General features: G+C 48.1%; 1 protein-coding gene across 1 annotated transcript in view; it reads left to right on the plus strand.

Moving 5' to 3' along the window:
• The window catches only part of LOC112239385 (microtubule cross-linking factor 1-like), a 96,852-nt gene extending 81,051 nt beyond the window's left edge, over positions 1–15,801 (plus strand). The window contains 6 exon segments of the mRNA XM_042329611.1: positions 2,857–2,945; positions 8,027–8,274; positions 8,938–9,353; positions 11,475–11,883; positions 11,928–12,475; positions 15,764–15,801. Coding sequence (XP_042185545.1) covers positions 2,857–2,945; positions 8,027–8,274; positions 8,938–9,353; positions 11,475–11,883; positions 11,928–12,475; positions 15,764–15,778 — 1,725 coding nt within the window. The 3' untranslated portion in view covers positions 15,779–15,801.
• Positions 15,802–16,360: the final 559 nt, after the last annotated feature.

A 16,360-nucleotide genomic window follows, 5' to 3' on the forward strand; every position in this document is an offset into this window, starting at 1 on the left:
TGGTCAACAGTAGTCCAATATGGGTCCTGGTCAACAGTAGTGCACTATGGGTCCTGGTCAACAGTAGAGTCCCTGGTCAACAGTAGAGCCCTATGGGTCCTGGTCAACAGTAGAGCACTATGGGTCCTGGTCAACAGTAGTGCACTATGGGTCCTGGTCAACAGTAGTGCTCTATGTGTCCTGGTCAACAGTAGAGCACTATGGGTCCTGGTCAACAGTAGAGCCCTATGGGTCCTGGTCAACAGTAGTGCACTATGGGTCCTGGTCAACAGTAGTGCACTATGGGTCCTGGTCAACAGTAGTGCACTATGGGTCCTGGTCAACAGTAGAGCACTATGGGTCCTGGTCAACAGTAGTGACTATGGGTCCTGGTCAACAGTAGTCCACTATGGGTCCTGGTCAACAGTAGTGACTATGGGTCCTGGTCAACAGTAGAATCCCTGGTCAACAGTAGTGACTATGGGTCCTGGTCAACAGTAGTCCACTATGGGTCCTGGTCAACAGTAGTGCACTATGGGTCCTGGTCAACAGTAGAGTCCCTGGTCAACAGTAGAGCCCTATGGGTCCTGGTCAACAGTAGAGCACTATGGGTCCTGGTCAACAGTAGTGCACTATGGGTCCTGGTCAACAGTAGTGCTCTATGTGTCCTGGTCAACAGTAGAGCACTATGGGTCCTGGTCAACAGTAGAGCCCTATGGGTCCTGGTCAACAGTAGTGCACTATGGGTCCTGGTCAACAGTAGAGCACTATGGGTCCTGGTCAACAGTAGTGCACTATGGGTCCTGGTCAACAGAAGAGCCCTATGGGTCCTGGTCAACAGTAGATCCCTATGGGCCCTGGTCAACAGTAGTGCACTATGGGTCCTGGTCAACAGTAGTGCACTATGGGTCCTGGTCAACAGTAGTGCACTATGGGTCCTGGTCAACAGTAGTGACTATGGGTCCTGGTCAACAGTAGAGTCCCTGGTCAACAGTAGAGCACTATGGGTGCTGGTCAACAATAGAGCCCTATGGGCCCTGGTCAACAGTAGTCCACTATGGGTCTTGGTCAACAGTACAGTCCCTGGTCAACAGTAGAGCACTATGGGTGCTGGTCAACAGTAGAGTCCCTGGTCAACAGTAGTGACTATGGGTCCTGGTCAACAGTAGTGACTATGGGTCCTGGTCAACAGTAGTGCCCTATGGGACCTGGTCAACAGTAGAGCACTATGGGTCCTGGTCAACAGTAGAGCCCTATGGGTCCTGGTCAACAATAGTGCCCTATGGGTCCTGGTCAACAGTAGAGCCCTATGGGTCCTGGTCAACAATAGTGCCCTATGGGTCCTGGTCAACAGTAGAGTCCCTGGTCAACAGTAGTGACTATGGGTCCTGGTCAACAGTAGAGCCCCTGGTCAACAGTAGTGACTATGGGTCCTAGTCAACAGTGGAGCACTATGGGTCCTGGTCAACAGTAGTGCCCTATGGGTCCTGGTCAACAGTAGTGCACTATGGGTCTTGGTCTACAGTAGAGCACTATGGGTCCTGGTCAACAGTAGAGCACTATGGGTCCTGGTCAACAGTAGAGCACTATGGGTCCTGGTCAACAGTAGTGCCCTATGGGTCCTGGTCAAAAGTACTGCACTATGGGTCTTGGTCAACAGTGGTGCACTATGGGTCCTGGTCAACAGTAGTGCCCTATGGGTCCTGGTCAACAGTAGTGCACTATGGGTCTTGGTCAACAGTAGAGCCCTATGGGTCCTGGTTAACAGTAGTGCACTATGGGTCTTGGTCAACAGTAGTCCACTATGGGTCCTGGACAACAGTAGAGCACTATGGGTCCAGGTCAACAGTAGTGACTATGGGTCCTAGTCAAAAGTAGAGCACTATGGGTCCTGGTCAACAGTAGAGTCCCTGGTCAACAGTAGTGACTATGGGTCCTGGTCAACAGTAGTGCACTATGGGTCCTAGTCAACAGTAGAGCACTATGGGTCCTGGTCAACAGTAGTGCCCTATGGGACCTGGTCAACAGTAGAGCACTATGGGTCCTGGTCAACAGTAGTGCACTATGGGTCCTAGTCAACAGTAGTGCCCTATGGGTCCTGGTCAACAGTAGTGCACTATGGGTCCTGGTCAACAGTAGTGCCCTATGGGTCCTGGTCAACAGTAGTGCACTATGGGTCCTGTTCAACAGTAGTACACTATGGGTCCTGGTCAACAGTAGAGCACTATGGGTCCTGGTCAACAGTAGTGCACTATGGGTCCTGGTCAACAGTAGTGCACTATGGGTCCTGGTCAACAGTAGAGCACTATGGGTCCTGGTCAACAGTAGTGCACTATGGGTCCTGGTCAACAGTAGTGCACTATGGGTCCTGGTCAACAGTAGTGCACTATGGGTCCTGGTCAACAGTAGTGCACTATGGGTCCTGGTCAACAGTAGTGCACTATGGGTCCTGGTCAACAGTAGTGCACTATGGGTCCTGGTCAACAGTAGTGCCCTATGGGTCCTGGTCAACAGTAGTGCACTATGGGTCCTGGTCAACAGTAGTGCTCTATGGGTCCTGGTCAACAGTAGTGCCCTATGGGTCCTGGTCAACAGTAGTGCACTATGGGTCCTGGTCAACAGTAGTGCACTATGGGTCCTGGTCAACAGTAGTGCACTATGGGTCCTGGTCAACAGTAGTGCACTATGGGTCCTGGTCAACAGTAGTGCACTATGGGTCCTGGTCAACAGTAGTGCACTATGTTAGGTGCCATTTGGGATGCATTCCAGGAATGTCAAATGTGGAGTGTTTTCAGACATGAAAGGGTTCTTCAATTCTTGCCCAGTGCAGGTTTTAATTCCAGCCCGCCACTAAGACGTCTGCGTATGTTGTTTCAGGCTCTGAATGAGATCCCAGACATAGAGGACCCAATGTACCCGGAGGAAGAGGAGGAGGAGGAAGAGATGGGCTTTGGCAGTCTGCTCAGGTAAGGTGGTTGACCTGTTCACTTACCTGGAAATACTGTATAAATGTCTTAGACCTACAGGTAATATTTTCACTTATCTAGACAGGCCCTCATTGTTATGGTCACATGGGCTGTGGCAGGTAAATATCTTCTTCTTTCTGTTTACCTCAACATATCTTATGTTAGTGGAAGTATTTTCGATAGCCTACTCGGATAAATAAAGGTAGTACAATTACTGCTAATGTTTCCGATTTACCCAGAATACCATTCTACTGGTTACAACAGCTATGCTTTACCTTAACAGACTACCATCCTACTGGTTACAACAGCTATACTTTACCTTAACAGACTACCATCCTACTGGTTACAACAGCTATACTTTACCTTAACAGACTACCATCCTACTGGTTACAACAGCTATACTTTACCTTAACAGACTACCATCCTACTGGTTACAACAGCTATAATTTACCTTAACAGACTACCATCCTACTGGTTACAACAGCTATACTTTACCTTAACAGACTACCATCCTACTGGTTACAACAGCTATGCTTTACCTTAACAGACTACCATCCTACTGGTTACAACAGCTATACTTTACCTTAACAGACTACCATCCTACTGGTTACAACAGCTATACTTTACCTTAACAGACTACCATCCTACTGGTTACAACAGCTATGCTTTACCTTAACAGACTACCATCCTACTGGTTACAACAGCTATACTTTACCTTGACAGACTACCATCCTACTGGTTACAACAGCTATACTTTACCTTAACAGACTACCATCCTACTGGTTACAACAGCTATACTTTACCTTAACAGACTACCATCCTACTGGTTACAACAGCTATGCTTTACCTTAACAGACTACTGGTTACAACAGCTATACTTTACCTTAACAGACTACCATCCTACTGGTTACAACAGCTATACTTTACCTTAACAGACTACCATCCTACTGGTTACAACAGCTATACTTTACCTTAACAGACTACCATCCTACTGGTTACAACAGCTATACTTTACCTTAACAGACTACCATTCTACTGGTTACAACAGCTATGCTTTACCTTAACAGACTACCATCCTACTGGTTACAACAGCTATACTTTACCTTAACAGACTACCATCCTACTGGTTACAACAGCTATACTTTACCTTAACAGACTACCATCCTACTGGTTACAACAGCTATGCTTTACCTTAACAGACTACCATCCTACTGGTTACAACAGCTATACTTTACCTTAACAGACTACCATCCTACTGGTTACAACAGCTATACTTTACCTTAACAGACTACCATCCTACTGGTTACAACAGCTATACTTTACCTTAACAGACTACCATCCTACTGGTTACAACAGCTATACTTTACCTTAACAGACTATCATCCTACTGGTTACAACAGCTATACTTTACCTTAACAGACTACCATCCTACTGGTTACAACAGCTATGCTTTACCTTAACAGACTACCATCCTACTGGTTACAACAGCTACACTTTACCTTAACAGACTACCATCCTACTGGTTACAACAGCTATGCTTTACCTTAACAGACTACCATCCTACTGGTTACAACAGCTATGCTTTACCTTAACAGACTACCATCCTACTGGTTACAACAGCTATACTTTACCTTAACAGACTACCATCCTACTGGTTACAACAGCTATGCTTTACCTTAACAGACTACCATCCTACTGGTTACAACAGCTATACTTACCTTAACAGACTACCATCCTACTGGTTACAACAGCTATGCTTTACCTTAACAGACTACCATCCTACTGGTTACAACAGCTATGCTTTACCTTAACAGACTACCATCCTACTGGTTACAACAGCTATACTTTACCTTAACAGACTACCATCCTACTGGTTACAACAGCTATACTTTACCTTAACAGACTACCATTCTACTGGTTACAACAGCTATACTTTACCTTAACAGACTACCATCCTACTGGTTACAACAGCTATGCTTTACCTTAACAGACTACCATCCTACTGGTTACAACAGCTATACTTTACCTTAACAGACTACCATCCTACTGGTTACAACAGCTATACTTTACCTTAACAGACTACCATCCTACTGGTTACAACAGCTATACTTTACCTTAACAGACTACCATCCTACTGGTTACAACAGCTATACTTTACCTTAACAGACTACCATCCTACTGGTTACAACACCTATACTTTACCTTAACAGACTACCATCCTACTGGTTACAACAGCTATACTTTACCTTAACAGACTACCATCCTACTGGTTACAACAGCTATACTTTACCTTAACAGACTACCATCCTACTGGTTACAACAGCTATGCTTTACCTTAACAGACTACCATCCTACTGGTTACAACAGCTATACTTTACCTTAACAGACTACCATCCTACTGGTTACAACAGCTATGCTTTACCTTAACAGACTACCATCTACCAGCTATGAAATAAAGTACCGTTGTTTCTGTTTTCTGTTGCTAGAAGTGACAGTAGATTCCCTGGTGATTGCTGTGATAAGGGATGTGATCCAAGTCTCTTTGGGAGGGGATATGATCCAAGTCTCTTTGGGAGGGGATATGATCCAAGTCTCTTTGGGAGGGGATATGATCCAAGTTTCTTTGGGAGGGGATATGATCCAAGTCTCTTTGGGAGGGGATATGATCCAAGTCTCTTTGGGAGGGGATATGATCCAAGTCTCTTTGAGAGGGGATGTGATCCAAGTTTCTTTGGGAGGGGATATGATCCAAGTCTCTTTGGGAGGGGATATGATCCAAGTCTCTTTGGGAGAGGCAAGGATCCAAGTCTCTTTGGGAGGGGATATGATCCAAGTCTCTTTGGGAGAGGCAAGGATCCAAGTCTCTTTGGGAGGGGATATGATCCAAGTCTCTTTGGGAGGGGATATGATCCAAGTCTCTTTGGGAGGGGATATGATCCAAGTCTCTTTGGGAGGGATATGATCCAAGTCTCTTTGGGAGGGGATATGATCCAAGTCTCTTTGGGAGGGGATATGATCCAAGTCTCTTTGGGAGGGGATATGATCCAAGTCTCTTTGAGAGGGGATATGATCCAAGTCTCTTTGGGAGGGGATATGATCCAAGTCTCGTTGGGAGGGGATATGATACAAGTCTCTTTGGGAGGGGATGTGATCCAAGTTTCTTTAGGAGGGGATATGATCCAAGTCTCTTTGGGAGGGGATATGATCCAAGTCTCTTTGGGAGAGGCAAGGATCCAAGTCTCTTTGGGAGGGGATATGATCCAAGTCTCTTTGGGAGAGGCAAGGATCCAAGTCTCTTTGGGAGGGGATATGATCCAAGTCTCTTTGGGAGGGGATATGATCCAAGTATCTTTGAGAGGGGATATGATCCAAGTCTCTTTGGGAGAGGATATGATCCAAGTCTCTTTGGGAGGGGATATGATCCAAGTCTCTTTTGGAGGGGATATGATCCAAGTCTCTTTGGGAGGGGATATGATCCAAGTCTCTTTGGGAGGGGATATGATCCAAGTCTCTTTGGGAGAGGCAAGGATCCAAGTCTCTTTGGGAGGGGATATGATCCAAGTCTCTTTGGGAGGGGATATGATCCAAGTCTCTTTGGGAGAGGATATGATCCAAGTCTCTTTGGGAGGGGATACGATCCAAGTCTCTTTGGGAGGGGATATGATCCAAGTCTCTTTGGGAGGGATATGATCCAAGTCTCTTTGGGAGGGGATATGATCCAAGTCACTTTGGGAGGGGATATGATCCAAGTCTCTTTGGGAGGGGATATGATCCAAGTCTCTTTGGGAGGGGATATGATCCAAGTCTCTTTGAGAGGGGATATGATCCAAGTCTCTTTGGGAGGGGATATGATCCAAGTCTCTTTGGGAGGGGATATGATCCAAGTCTCTTTGAGAGGGGATATGATCCAAGTCTCTTTGGGAGAGGATATGATCCAAGTCTCTTTGGGAGGGGATATGATCCAAGTCTCTTTGGGAGGGGATATGATCCAAGTCTCTTTGGGAGGGATATGATCCAAGTCTCTTTGGGAGGGGATATGATCCAAGTCTCTTTGGGAGGGGATATTATCCAAGTCTCTTTGGGAGGGGATATGATCCAAGTCTCTTTTGGAGGGGATATTATCCAAGTCTCTTTGGGAGGGGATATGATCCAAGTCACTTTGGGAGGGGATATGATCCAAGTCTCTTTGGGAGGGGATATGATCCAAGTCTCTTTGGGAGGGGATATGATCCAAGTCTCTTTGGGAGGGGATATGATCCAAGTCTCTTTGGGAGGGGATATGATCCAAGTCTCTTTGGGAGAGGATATGATCCAAGTCTCTTTGGGAGAGGATATGATCCAAGTCATTGTAGCCTGACAGTCAATTAATGAATCGTTTTAAAGTGATCCCTCATGAAATGAAACGCATTAACTTTATTTTTTTGGAGAGCAGATGATATGTTTTTAGGTTATTTTAAGAGTTTCAGGAAATTAGGACAACAAAGAGGCTGAAAAACACTGTTTATATGTCAAAGAGATATCTCCTTCTACTCTACCTTTTTGGGGACCTGTCAATGTATCAACTTATATCTTTCTTCTAGTAAGAGAATTTTGATGCAGTACTAATGATCACGCTCTCCTCCTCTGTCCTCTCTCTCCTTCTCTGTCCTCTCTGATCCTTCTCTGTCCTCTCTCCTTCTCTGTCCTCTCTCTCCTTCTCTGTCCTCTCTGATCCTTCTCTGTCCTCTCAGATCCTTCTCTGTCCTCTCTCTCCTCCTGTCTCCTCTCTCTCCTCTCTCTCCTCCTCTCTCCTCTCTCTCCTTCTCTCCCCTCTCTCTCCTTCTCTGTCCTCTCTCCTCTCTCTCCTTCTCTGTCCTCTCTCTCCTTCTCTGTCCTCTCTGATCCGTCTCTGTCCTCTCTCTCCTCCTCTCTCCTCTCTCCTTCTCTGTCCTCTCTCTCCTCTCTCTCCTTCTCTCTCCTCTCTCTCCTTCTCTGTCCTCTCTCTCCTTTCTCTCCTCCACTGTCCTCTCTGATCCTATCCTTGTAACATGTTTTTGGTAATGTAGTAGTTTAATGCTTTATTCTCGTCTCCTCCTCCTCAGGGCTAAGTCAGTCTGTTCTATGAGTGACTTCCAGCGTCTGATGGACAGCTCTCCTTTCCTGCCTGACAAGAGTCGTCATGGTGACTGTGGCCATGACGACGTGACTCCACCCCTTTCACCTGATGACCTGAAGTACATAGAGGAGTTCAACAGTAAGGGGTGGGGCTTTCCTGTCCCTGGCCCCTCCCCTACACCAGGCCACCACACCCCCACACCCATGGAAGCCTGGGCAGAACGGCCCACGTCAGGTACTGATGCTCCAACTGTTTAAGCATTGTTTGTTTTTGGAATTGCAATCATGTTAATGTGAAGACAAAGATGGCAAATGTGTTTTCTCACTTTATATCAAAATTACATTTCAATCATGTTATGGTGAAGCCTGCAAGCACATTTTCACATTGTGTGTGGACAATAAAGCTTTTTAAATCTAAATTCAGAAACATACCCAATGTTTTACTGTCATCTTCCCACCTTGTGGAGATTATTTATTTCCCTTCTAATTCTAATCATTTGAATCATTCTAAATTCCAATCATTCTAATAATTTGAGTCATTTGAATCATTCTAAATTCCAATCATTCTAATCATTTGAGTCATTTGAATCATTCTAAATTCATTCTAAATCATTCTAATCATTTGAATCATTCTAAATTCCAATCATTCTAAATTCCAATCATTCTAAATTCCGATCATTCTAATCATTTGAATCATTCTAAATTCCAATCATTCTAAATTCCAATCATTCTAAATTCCCATCACTCTAATCATTTGAATCATTCTGAATTCCAATCATTCTGAATTCTCTCTCTATGAGTTCCAGAACCATTCCAGCCAGCCTTGTGGTTCCTGACAACCAGTGCTACGCTTACTACTAACACCCTGTCCAGCCCTGAACCCCATCCCCTCTGCCAGCACTCCCTCTCAGGGGTAACGGGGTAACAGAGGAGGGGGCAAGTGTCCATGTCTCCCACAGCCCCACCCGACCCCCAGGAACCCCTGAACAGGACTACATGTACCCCAAAGGGACCAAGGGGCGAGGGGTGGCGGTGAGGGGGGGATCCCCTGGGGTAGGGGGACCAGACGAGGTATTTGGTAATGGTAGGTGGCCCTCCACCTGTCATAAGGAGTTATTAGAGGGTGGGGGTGGTCTGGGAGGCGGACTTAGGGTTCCGTCTGGCGTGGGCCCCATCCCCACGGTGGGGTACGCCTCGTCTCTGGAGCTGCAGCTGTCACGGAACCTCAGTGATGACATGAAGGAGGTGGCCTTCTCCGTAAGGAACTACCGCTCAGGCCCTGGTACCTCGGACCTCCTGGAGCAACACAGACAGGTCTGTTCACGTTGTTGTTGTTGTTGTTTATCTAGCTGTACATTTCACTTAGTTCACCATTCTATTGTATTCAGTGTCGTCAGAAAGTAAACCTTCACTTATTGCACATTTGGTCGTGTTACAGCATGAATTCAACATGTATTAAATAAATACACATTCTTACCCATCTACACACAATGACTAAGAGAAAACATGTTTTTACAAATTCTTTCAGATTTATTGAAAATAAAAGACAGAAATATCTAATTTACATCACTATTCGCACCCTTTTGCTATGACACTTCAAATTGAGCTCAGGTGCATCCAATGTCCTTTGATCCTCCTTGAGATGTCACTACAACTTGATTGGCCAATTCAATTGTTTGGACAGGATTTAGAAATAAAGATTTTCTTGTGTACATTCTAAACTAAAGGTCAAGGTTATCTTGTGTACAGCGCCTTGCAAAAGTATTCATCCCCCTTGGCGTTTTTCCTATTTTGTTGCATTACAACCTGTAATTTAAATGGATTTTTAATTGGATTTCATGTAACGGACATACACAAAATAGTCCAAATTGGTGAAGTGAAATGAAAAAAAATTACTTGTGTAAAAAATAAAATTAAAATAAAAACGCAAAAGTGGTGTGTGCATATGTATTCACCCCTTTGCTATGAAGCCCCTAAATAAGATCTGGTGCAACCAATTACCTTCAGAAGTCACATAATTTGTTAAATATAGTCCACCTGTGTGCAATCTAAGTGTCACATGATCTGTCATATGATCTCAGTATATATACACCTGTTCTGAAAGGCCCCAGAGTCTGCAACACCACTAAGAAAGAGGCACCACCAAGCAAGCGGCACCATGAAGACCAATGAGCTCTCCAAACAGGTCAGGGACAAAGTTGTGGAGAAGTACAGATCAGGGTTGGGTTATAAAAAAATATCTTGAGACTTTGAACATCCCACGGAGCACCATTAAATCCATTATTTAAAAAATGAAGTGAATATGGAACCACAACAAAACTGGGACGCCCACAAAACTCACTGACCAGGCAAGGAGGGTATTAATCAGAGAGGCAACAAAAAGACCAAAGATAACCCTGAAGGAGCTGCAAAGCTCCACAGCGGAGATTGGAGTATCTGTCCATAGGACCACTTTAAGCAGTACGCTCCAGAGCTGGCTTTATGGAAGAGAGCACAGAAAAAGCTATTGCTTAAAGAAAAAAATAAGCAAACACGTTTGGTGTTCGCCAAAAGGCATGTGGGAGATTCCCTAAACATATGGAATAAGGTACTCTGGTCAGATAAGACTAAAATTGAGCTTTTGGCCATCAAGGAAAACGCTATGTCTGGCGCAAACCCATCACCTCATCACCCGAGAACACCATCCCCACAGTGAAGCATGGTGGGTCAGCATCCTGCTGTGGGGATGTTTTCATCGGCAGGGACTGGGAAACTGGTCAGAATTGAAGGAATGATGGATGGCGCTAAATACAGGGAAATTCTTGAGGGAAACCTGTTTCAGTCTTCCAGAGATTTGAGACTGGGACAGAAGTTCACCTTCCAGCAGGACAATGACCCTAAGCATACTGCTAAAGCAACACACGAGTGGTTTAAGGGGAGACATTTAAATGTCTTGGAATTGCCTAGTCAAACCCAGACCTCAATCCAATTGAGAATCTGTGGTATGACTTAAAGATTGCTGTATATCAGCAGAACCCATCCAACTTGAAGAAGCTGGAGCAGTTTTGCCTTGAAGAATGGGCATAAATCCTAGTGGCTAGATGTGCCAAGCTTATAGAGACATACCCCAAGAGACTTGCAGCTGTAATTCCTGCAAAAGGGTGACTCTACAAAGTATTGACTTTTGTTATTCACGCTCAAGTTCTGTTTTTTTGTCTTATTTCTTGCTGGTTTCATATTAAAAATATTTTGCATCTTCAAAGTGGTAGTCGACATATTGAGTAAATCAAAAAAAAATGTAATGTAAAAATCTATTTTAATTCCAGGGTGTAAGGCAACAAAATAAGAAAAATGCCAAGGGGGTGAAAACTTTCACAAGCCACTGTGCACGAACCAGTCAATGTATATGTAGTTTATTCTTCTAATTTCTACAACTTTATCTTCTCAACCTAATAGCTCCGAGACACTGCGTGTCAGACCAACGGTTTCACTACTCGGGGAACCCAGACCACCCAGACCATCAGTGTGGGCTTACAAACTGACATCCTCCGCAACCTCACCAGCTCCCCCCACCGCTGCCTCACCCCTATAGGAGGAGGCTCTACCCCCATCTCCTCCCCCTCCAGAAACATCCGTAAGATACAGTACTCTCCTGTAGTCCAGTCCAAGTTCGAGCGGACATGTTGTTCTCCAAAGTACGGTTCTCCTAAGCTCCAGAGGAAGTTGTCGACATCATCGAAGGCTGACCTCCCTGTAGGGGTCTCCTCCAGCTCCACGACCGGCCCCAGGGTTCCGACTCCCACCACCCCCCAGAAGGTAGTTATTGTTTTGAATCCTCAGTCATATTTATCTACGTATTGTTGTAGTCAGCTGCCTGAGGCCACTCTAAGTGTTAATGTATAATAACAGGGGCCTCTGAGTCGGCCTGGGCTCGTTCCACCACCACCAGGGACTCTCCGGTCCACACCACCATCAACGACGGCCTGTCCAGCCTCTTCAACATCATAGACCACACCCCCGTAGCTTACGAACCCCTGCAGTCCAAATTCACCAAGTCCCCAAGCCGCACCCGCCCCGCTCCCCCTGACCCCTCACCTCCCGGGGGGCCAGGGGTACCCAGCCTATCACCCTCAGACCCCAAAGACCCCAGGTCCCTTGGAGCAGCCCAGGAGTTCCTGAGGAATGTCCGCGGGCGTTCTCCCAGCCCGGTGCAGCTGATAGTAGAGACCCAGGGAGGGCCGGGGGGAACAGGAGGGGAGAGGACACCGGAGGTGGTCAGTATACGCCAGGACCTGTCTGCCCCGCCTGGATACACGCTGGCAGAGAACGCAGCCCGTCTGCTTAACAAGAAGCTGTTGGAACAGAGCTTCAGGGAGGAGAAGAGACTGGGGTCTGCCGGCCAGAGCAGAGAGGGGAGGCATGGAGAAGGAGACCGGAACCAGGTGGGGTGTATGGAGGTAAATACTGTCACTCACTGTTTGTTTACTACCATCTATTTTAGGCCCTCATTAGTAGGCAAGGTAAACCCATTTTCGCGATTTCTGGAATTGATTACGGGGCTCGTCAACAGAAAGGGAAACGCAACACTGTTCTGTCTAGTGGTGCCTAGTGGTTAGAGGGGAGGGGCGGCAGGGTAGCCTAGTGGTTAGAGGGGAGGGGCGGGAGGTAGCCTAGTGGTTAGAAGGGAGGGCGGCAGGTAGCCTAGTGGTTAGAGTGGAGGGGCGGCAGGTAGCCTAGTGGTTAGAGTGGAGGGGCGGCAGGTAGCCTAGTGGTTACAGTGGAGGGGCGGCAGGTAGCCTGTGGTTAGAGTGGAGGGGCAGCAGGTAGCCTAGTGGTTAGAGTGGAGGGGCGGAAGGGTAGCCTAGTGGTTAGAGGGGAGGGGCGGGAGGTAGCCTAGTGGTTAGAGTGGAGGGGTGGGAGGTAGCCTAGTGGTTAGAGGGGGAGGGGAGGGAGGTAGCCTAGTGGTTAGAGTGGAGGGGCGGGAGGTAGCCTAGTGGTTAGAGTGGAGGGGGTGGGAGGTAGCCTAGTGGTTAGAGGGGAGGGGCGGAGGTAGCCTAGTGGTTAGAGTGGGGGGGCGGGGTAGCCTAGGTTAGAGGCTACCTAGTGGTTAGAGTGGAGGGGTGGAAGGGTAGCCTAGTGGTTAGGGGGCGGGGCGGGGAGGTAGCCTAGTGGTTAGAGTGGAGGGGCAGGGGCGGGAGGTAGCCTAGTGGTTAGAGTGGAGGTGTAGGGGCGGGAGGGTAGCCTGGTGGTTAGAGTGGAGGGGCGGACGGGAGGGTAGCCTAGTGGTTAGAGTGGAGGGGCGGGCGGGAGGTAGCCTAGTGGTTAGAGTGGAGGGGCCGGGCGGGAGGGTAGCCTGGTGGTTAGAGTGGAGGGGCCGGGGCGGGAGGGTAGCCTGGTGGTTAGAGTGGAGGGGCCGGGCGGGAGGGTAGCCTGGTGGTTAGAGTGGAGGGGGGCAGGGTAGCCTAGTGGTTAGAGTACAGGGGCGGCAGGGTAGCCTAGTGGTTAGAGGGAAGGGTCGGCAGGGTAGCCTAGTAGTTAGAGTGTAGGGGCGGCAGGGTAGCCTAGTGGTTAGAGTGTAGGGCGGGGCGGGAGGGTAGCCTAGTGGTTAGTGGGAGGGAGGGGGCGGCAGGGTAGCCTGGTGGTTAGAGTGTAGGGGCGGCAGGTAGCATAGTGGTTAGAGTGGAGGGGCGGAAGGTAGCCTAGTGGTTAGAGTGGAGGGGCGGCGGGTAGCCTAGTGGTTAGAGAGGAGGGGCAGGGTAGCCCAGTGGTTGACAAGGGGCGGCAAAGTCTGGTGGTTAGAGTGGAGGGGAAGCAGGGTAGTCTGGTGGTTAGAGTGGAGGGGCAGCAGGGTAGCCTAGTGGTTAGAGGGGAGGGGCGGGAGGGTAGCCTGTGGTTAAGTGGAGGGGCGGTAGGGTAGCCTAGTGGTTAAGTAAAGGGCAATAAAATACTGGTTAGAGGGGAGGGGCGGGAGGGTATCAGTGGTTATATAGTGGTTAGAATGGAGGGGTGGGAGGGTAGCCTGGTGGTTAGAGTGGAGGGTAAGGGTGCCTATGGTTAGAGTGTAGGGGCTTCAGGGTAGCCTAGTGGTTAGAGTGTAGGGGTGGCAGGTAGCCTAGTGGTTAGAGTGGAGGGGCGGAAGGTAGCCTATCTTATAAAGTGGAGGGGCGGTGGGTAGCCTAGTGGTTAGAGAGGAGGGGCGGGAGGGTAGCCTGAGTGGTTAGAGTGTAGGGGCGGGAGGGTATCCTATTTAGAGTGGAGGGGCGGCAGGGTAGTCTGGTGGTTAGAGTGGAGGGGCAGCAGGGTAGTCTGGTGGTTAGAGTGGAGGGGCAGCAGGGTAGCCTAGTGGTTAGAGGGGAGGGGCGGGAGGGTAGCCTAGTGGTTAGAGTGGAGGGGCGGTAGGGTAGCCTAGTGGTTAGAGGGGAGGGGCGGGAGGGTAGCCTAGTGGTTAGCCTAGTGGTTAGAATGGTGGGGTGGGAGGGTAGCCTGGTGGTTAGAGTGGAGGGGCGGGAGGGTAGCCTAGTGGTTAGAGTGGAGGGGCGGGGCGGCAGGGTAGCCTAGTGGTTAGAGTGGAGGGGCGGGGCGGGAGTTAGCCTAGTGGTTAGAGTGGAGGGGCGGGAGGTAGCCTAGTGGTTAGAGGGGAGGGGCGGGAGGGGAGCCTAGTGGTTAGAGTGGAGGGGCGGCAGGGTAGCCTAGTGGTTAGAGAGTAGGGGCGGCAGGGTAGCCTAGTGGTTAGAGTGGAGGGGCGGCATTTTAGCCTAGTGGTTAGAGTGGGGGCGGGGCGGGAGGTAGCCTAGTGGTTAGAGTGGAGGGGCGGGAGGTAGCCTAGTGGTTAGAGGGGAGGGGCGGGAGGGTAGCCTAGTGGTTAGAGTGTTGAGGCGGCAGGGGCCTAGCGGTTAAAGGGGAGGGGCGGGAGGGTAGCCTAGTGGTTAGAGTGGAGGGGCGGGGCCTCCAGGGTAGCCTAGTGGTTAGAGTGTTGAGGCGGCAGGGTAGCCTAGCGGTTAGAGTGGAGGGGAAGCAGGGTAGTCTGGTGGTTAGAGTGGAGGGGCAGCAGGGTAGCCTAGTGGTTAGAGTGGAGGGGCGGGGCGGGAGGGTAGCCTAGTGGTTAGAGTGGAGGGGCGGTAGGGTAGCCTAGTGATTAGAGCGTTGGACTAGTAACCGAAAGGTTGCAAGATCATATCCCTCTGCTGACAAGGTACAAATCTGTCGTCCTGCCCCTGAACAGGCAGTTAACTCACTGTTCGTAGGCAGTCATTGAAAATAAGAATTTGTTCTTAACTGACTTGCCTAGTAAAATAAAGGTAAAATAAAATACTGTCCACATCATGTAATATATATTAATATATATGAATATATATTAATCAGATAATGCCATTTAGCAGACACTTCTATCCAAAGCGAATTACAGTCATGCGCACACACATTTTACATAGTGGTGGTCCCGGAATCGAACCCACTACCGTGACTTTACAAGCACCATGCTCGACCAACTGAGCTACAAATGACCAAAAGAGAATTCAGTATCTTATAAATGATTTAAATATGTTAATTGAGGATTGATAGTAAATGAAGCAAATTCGCACATAATCATATTTCTCACTAGTTTAGACATTTGGGAGATGTATTTTCTACACCGGGGGGCCATAACGACCCATTCATTCCACTTCTCTACGATTTGGCTTCTAGGAAAACAAAATTAACATTCTCATTTACATTTTGATAACTCCGTGCTGGTGTTTTCTTCTCAGATCAAAGAGCATTGACTGACACTATGGTAATGTAATGGTAATATTTTATTACTTTTTAATTACTTGAATACCTTTTTTTCCTTCACATTCCACACAGTGTTCTACTGCATTTTCCCCAAGTGCAGTACTACTACAGTACTACTACAGTATTACTACAGTATTACTACTATTGCGCTTCATTTTTTTTCTACACTAAGAGGGTGTTTCTGGCTCCTTCTTGCTCCTCCCATCTCTGCTTCAGCCTCCACTCACCACTCATTCAGTATCCCTCTGCTTCAGCCTCTTCAGCCTCCACTCACCACTCATTCAGTATCCCTCTGCTTCAGTCTCTTCAGCCTCCACTCACCACTCATTCAGTATCCCTCTGCTTCAGCCTCTTCAGCCTCCACTCACCACTCATTCAGTATCCCTCTGCTTCAGCCTCCACTCACCACTCATTCAGTATCCCTCTGCTTCAGCCTCCACTTACCACTCATTCAGTATCCCTCTGCTTCAGCCTCCACTTACCAGTCATTCAGTATCCCTCTGCTTCAGTCTCTTCAGCCTCCACTTACCACTCATTCAGTATCCATCTGTTCAGCCTCCACTTACCACTCA

This window comes from Oncorhynchus tshawytscha, linkage group LG10, assembly GCF_018296145.1.
Source record: "Oncorhynchus tshawytscha isolate Ot180627B linkage group LG10, Otsh_v2.0, whole genome shotgun sequence".
Lineage (NCBI taxonomy): Eukaryota > Metazoa > Chordata > Actinopteri > Salmoniformes > Salmonidae > Oncorhynchus > Oncorhynchus tshawytscha.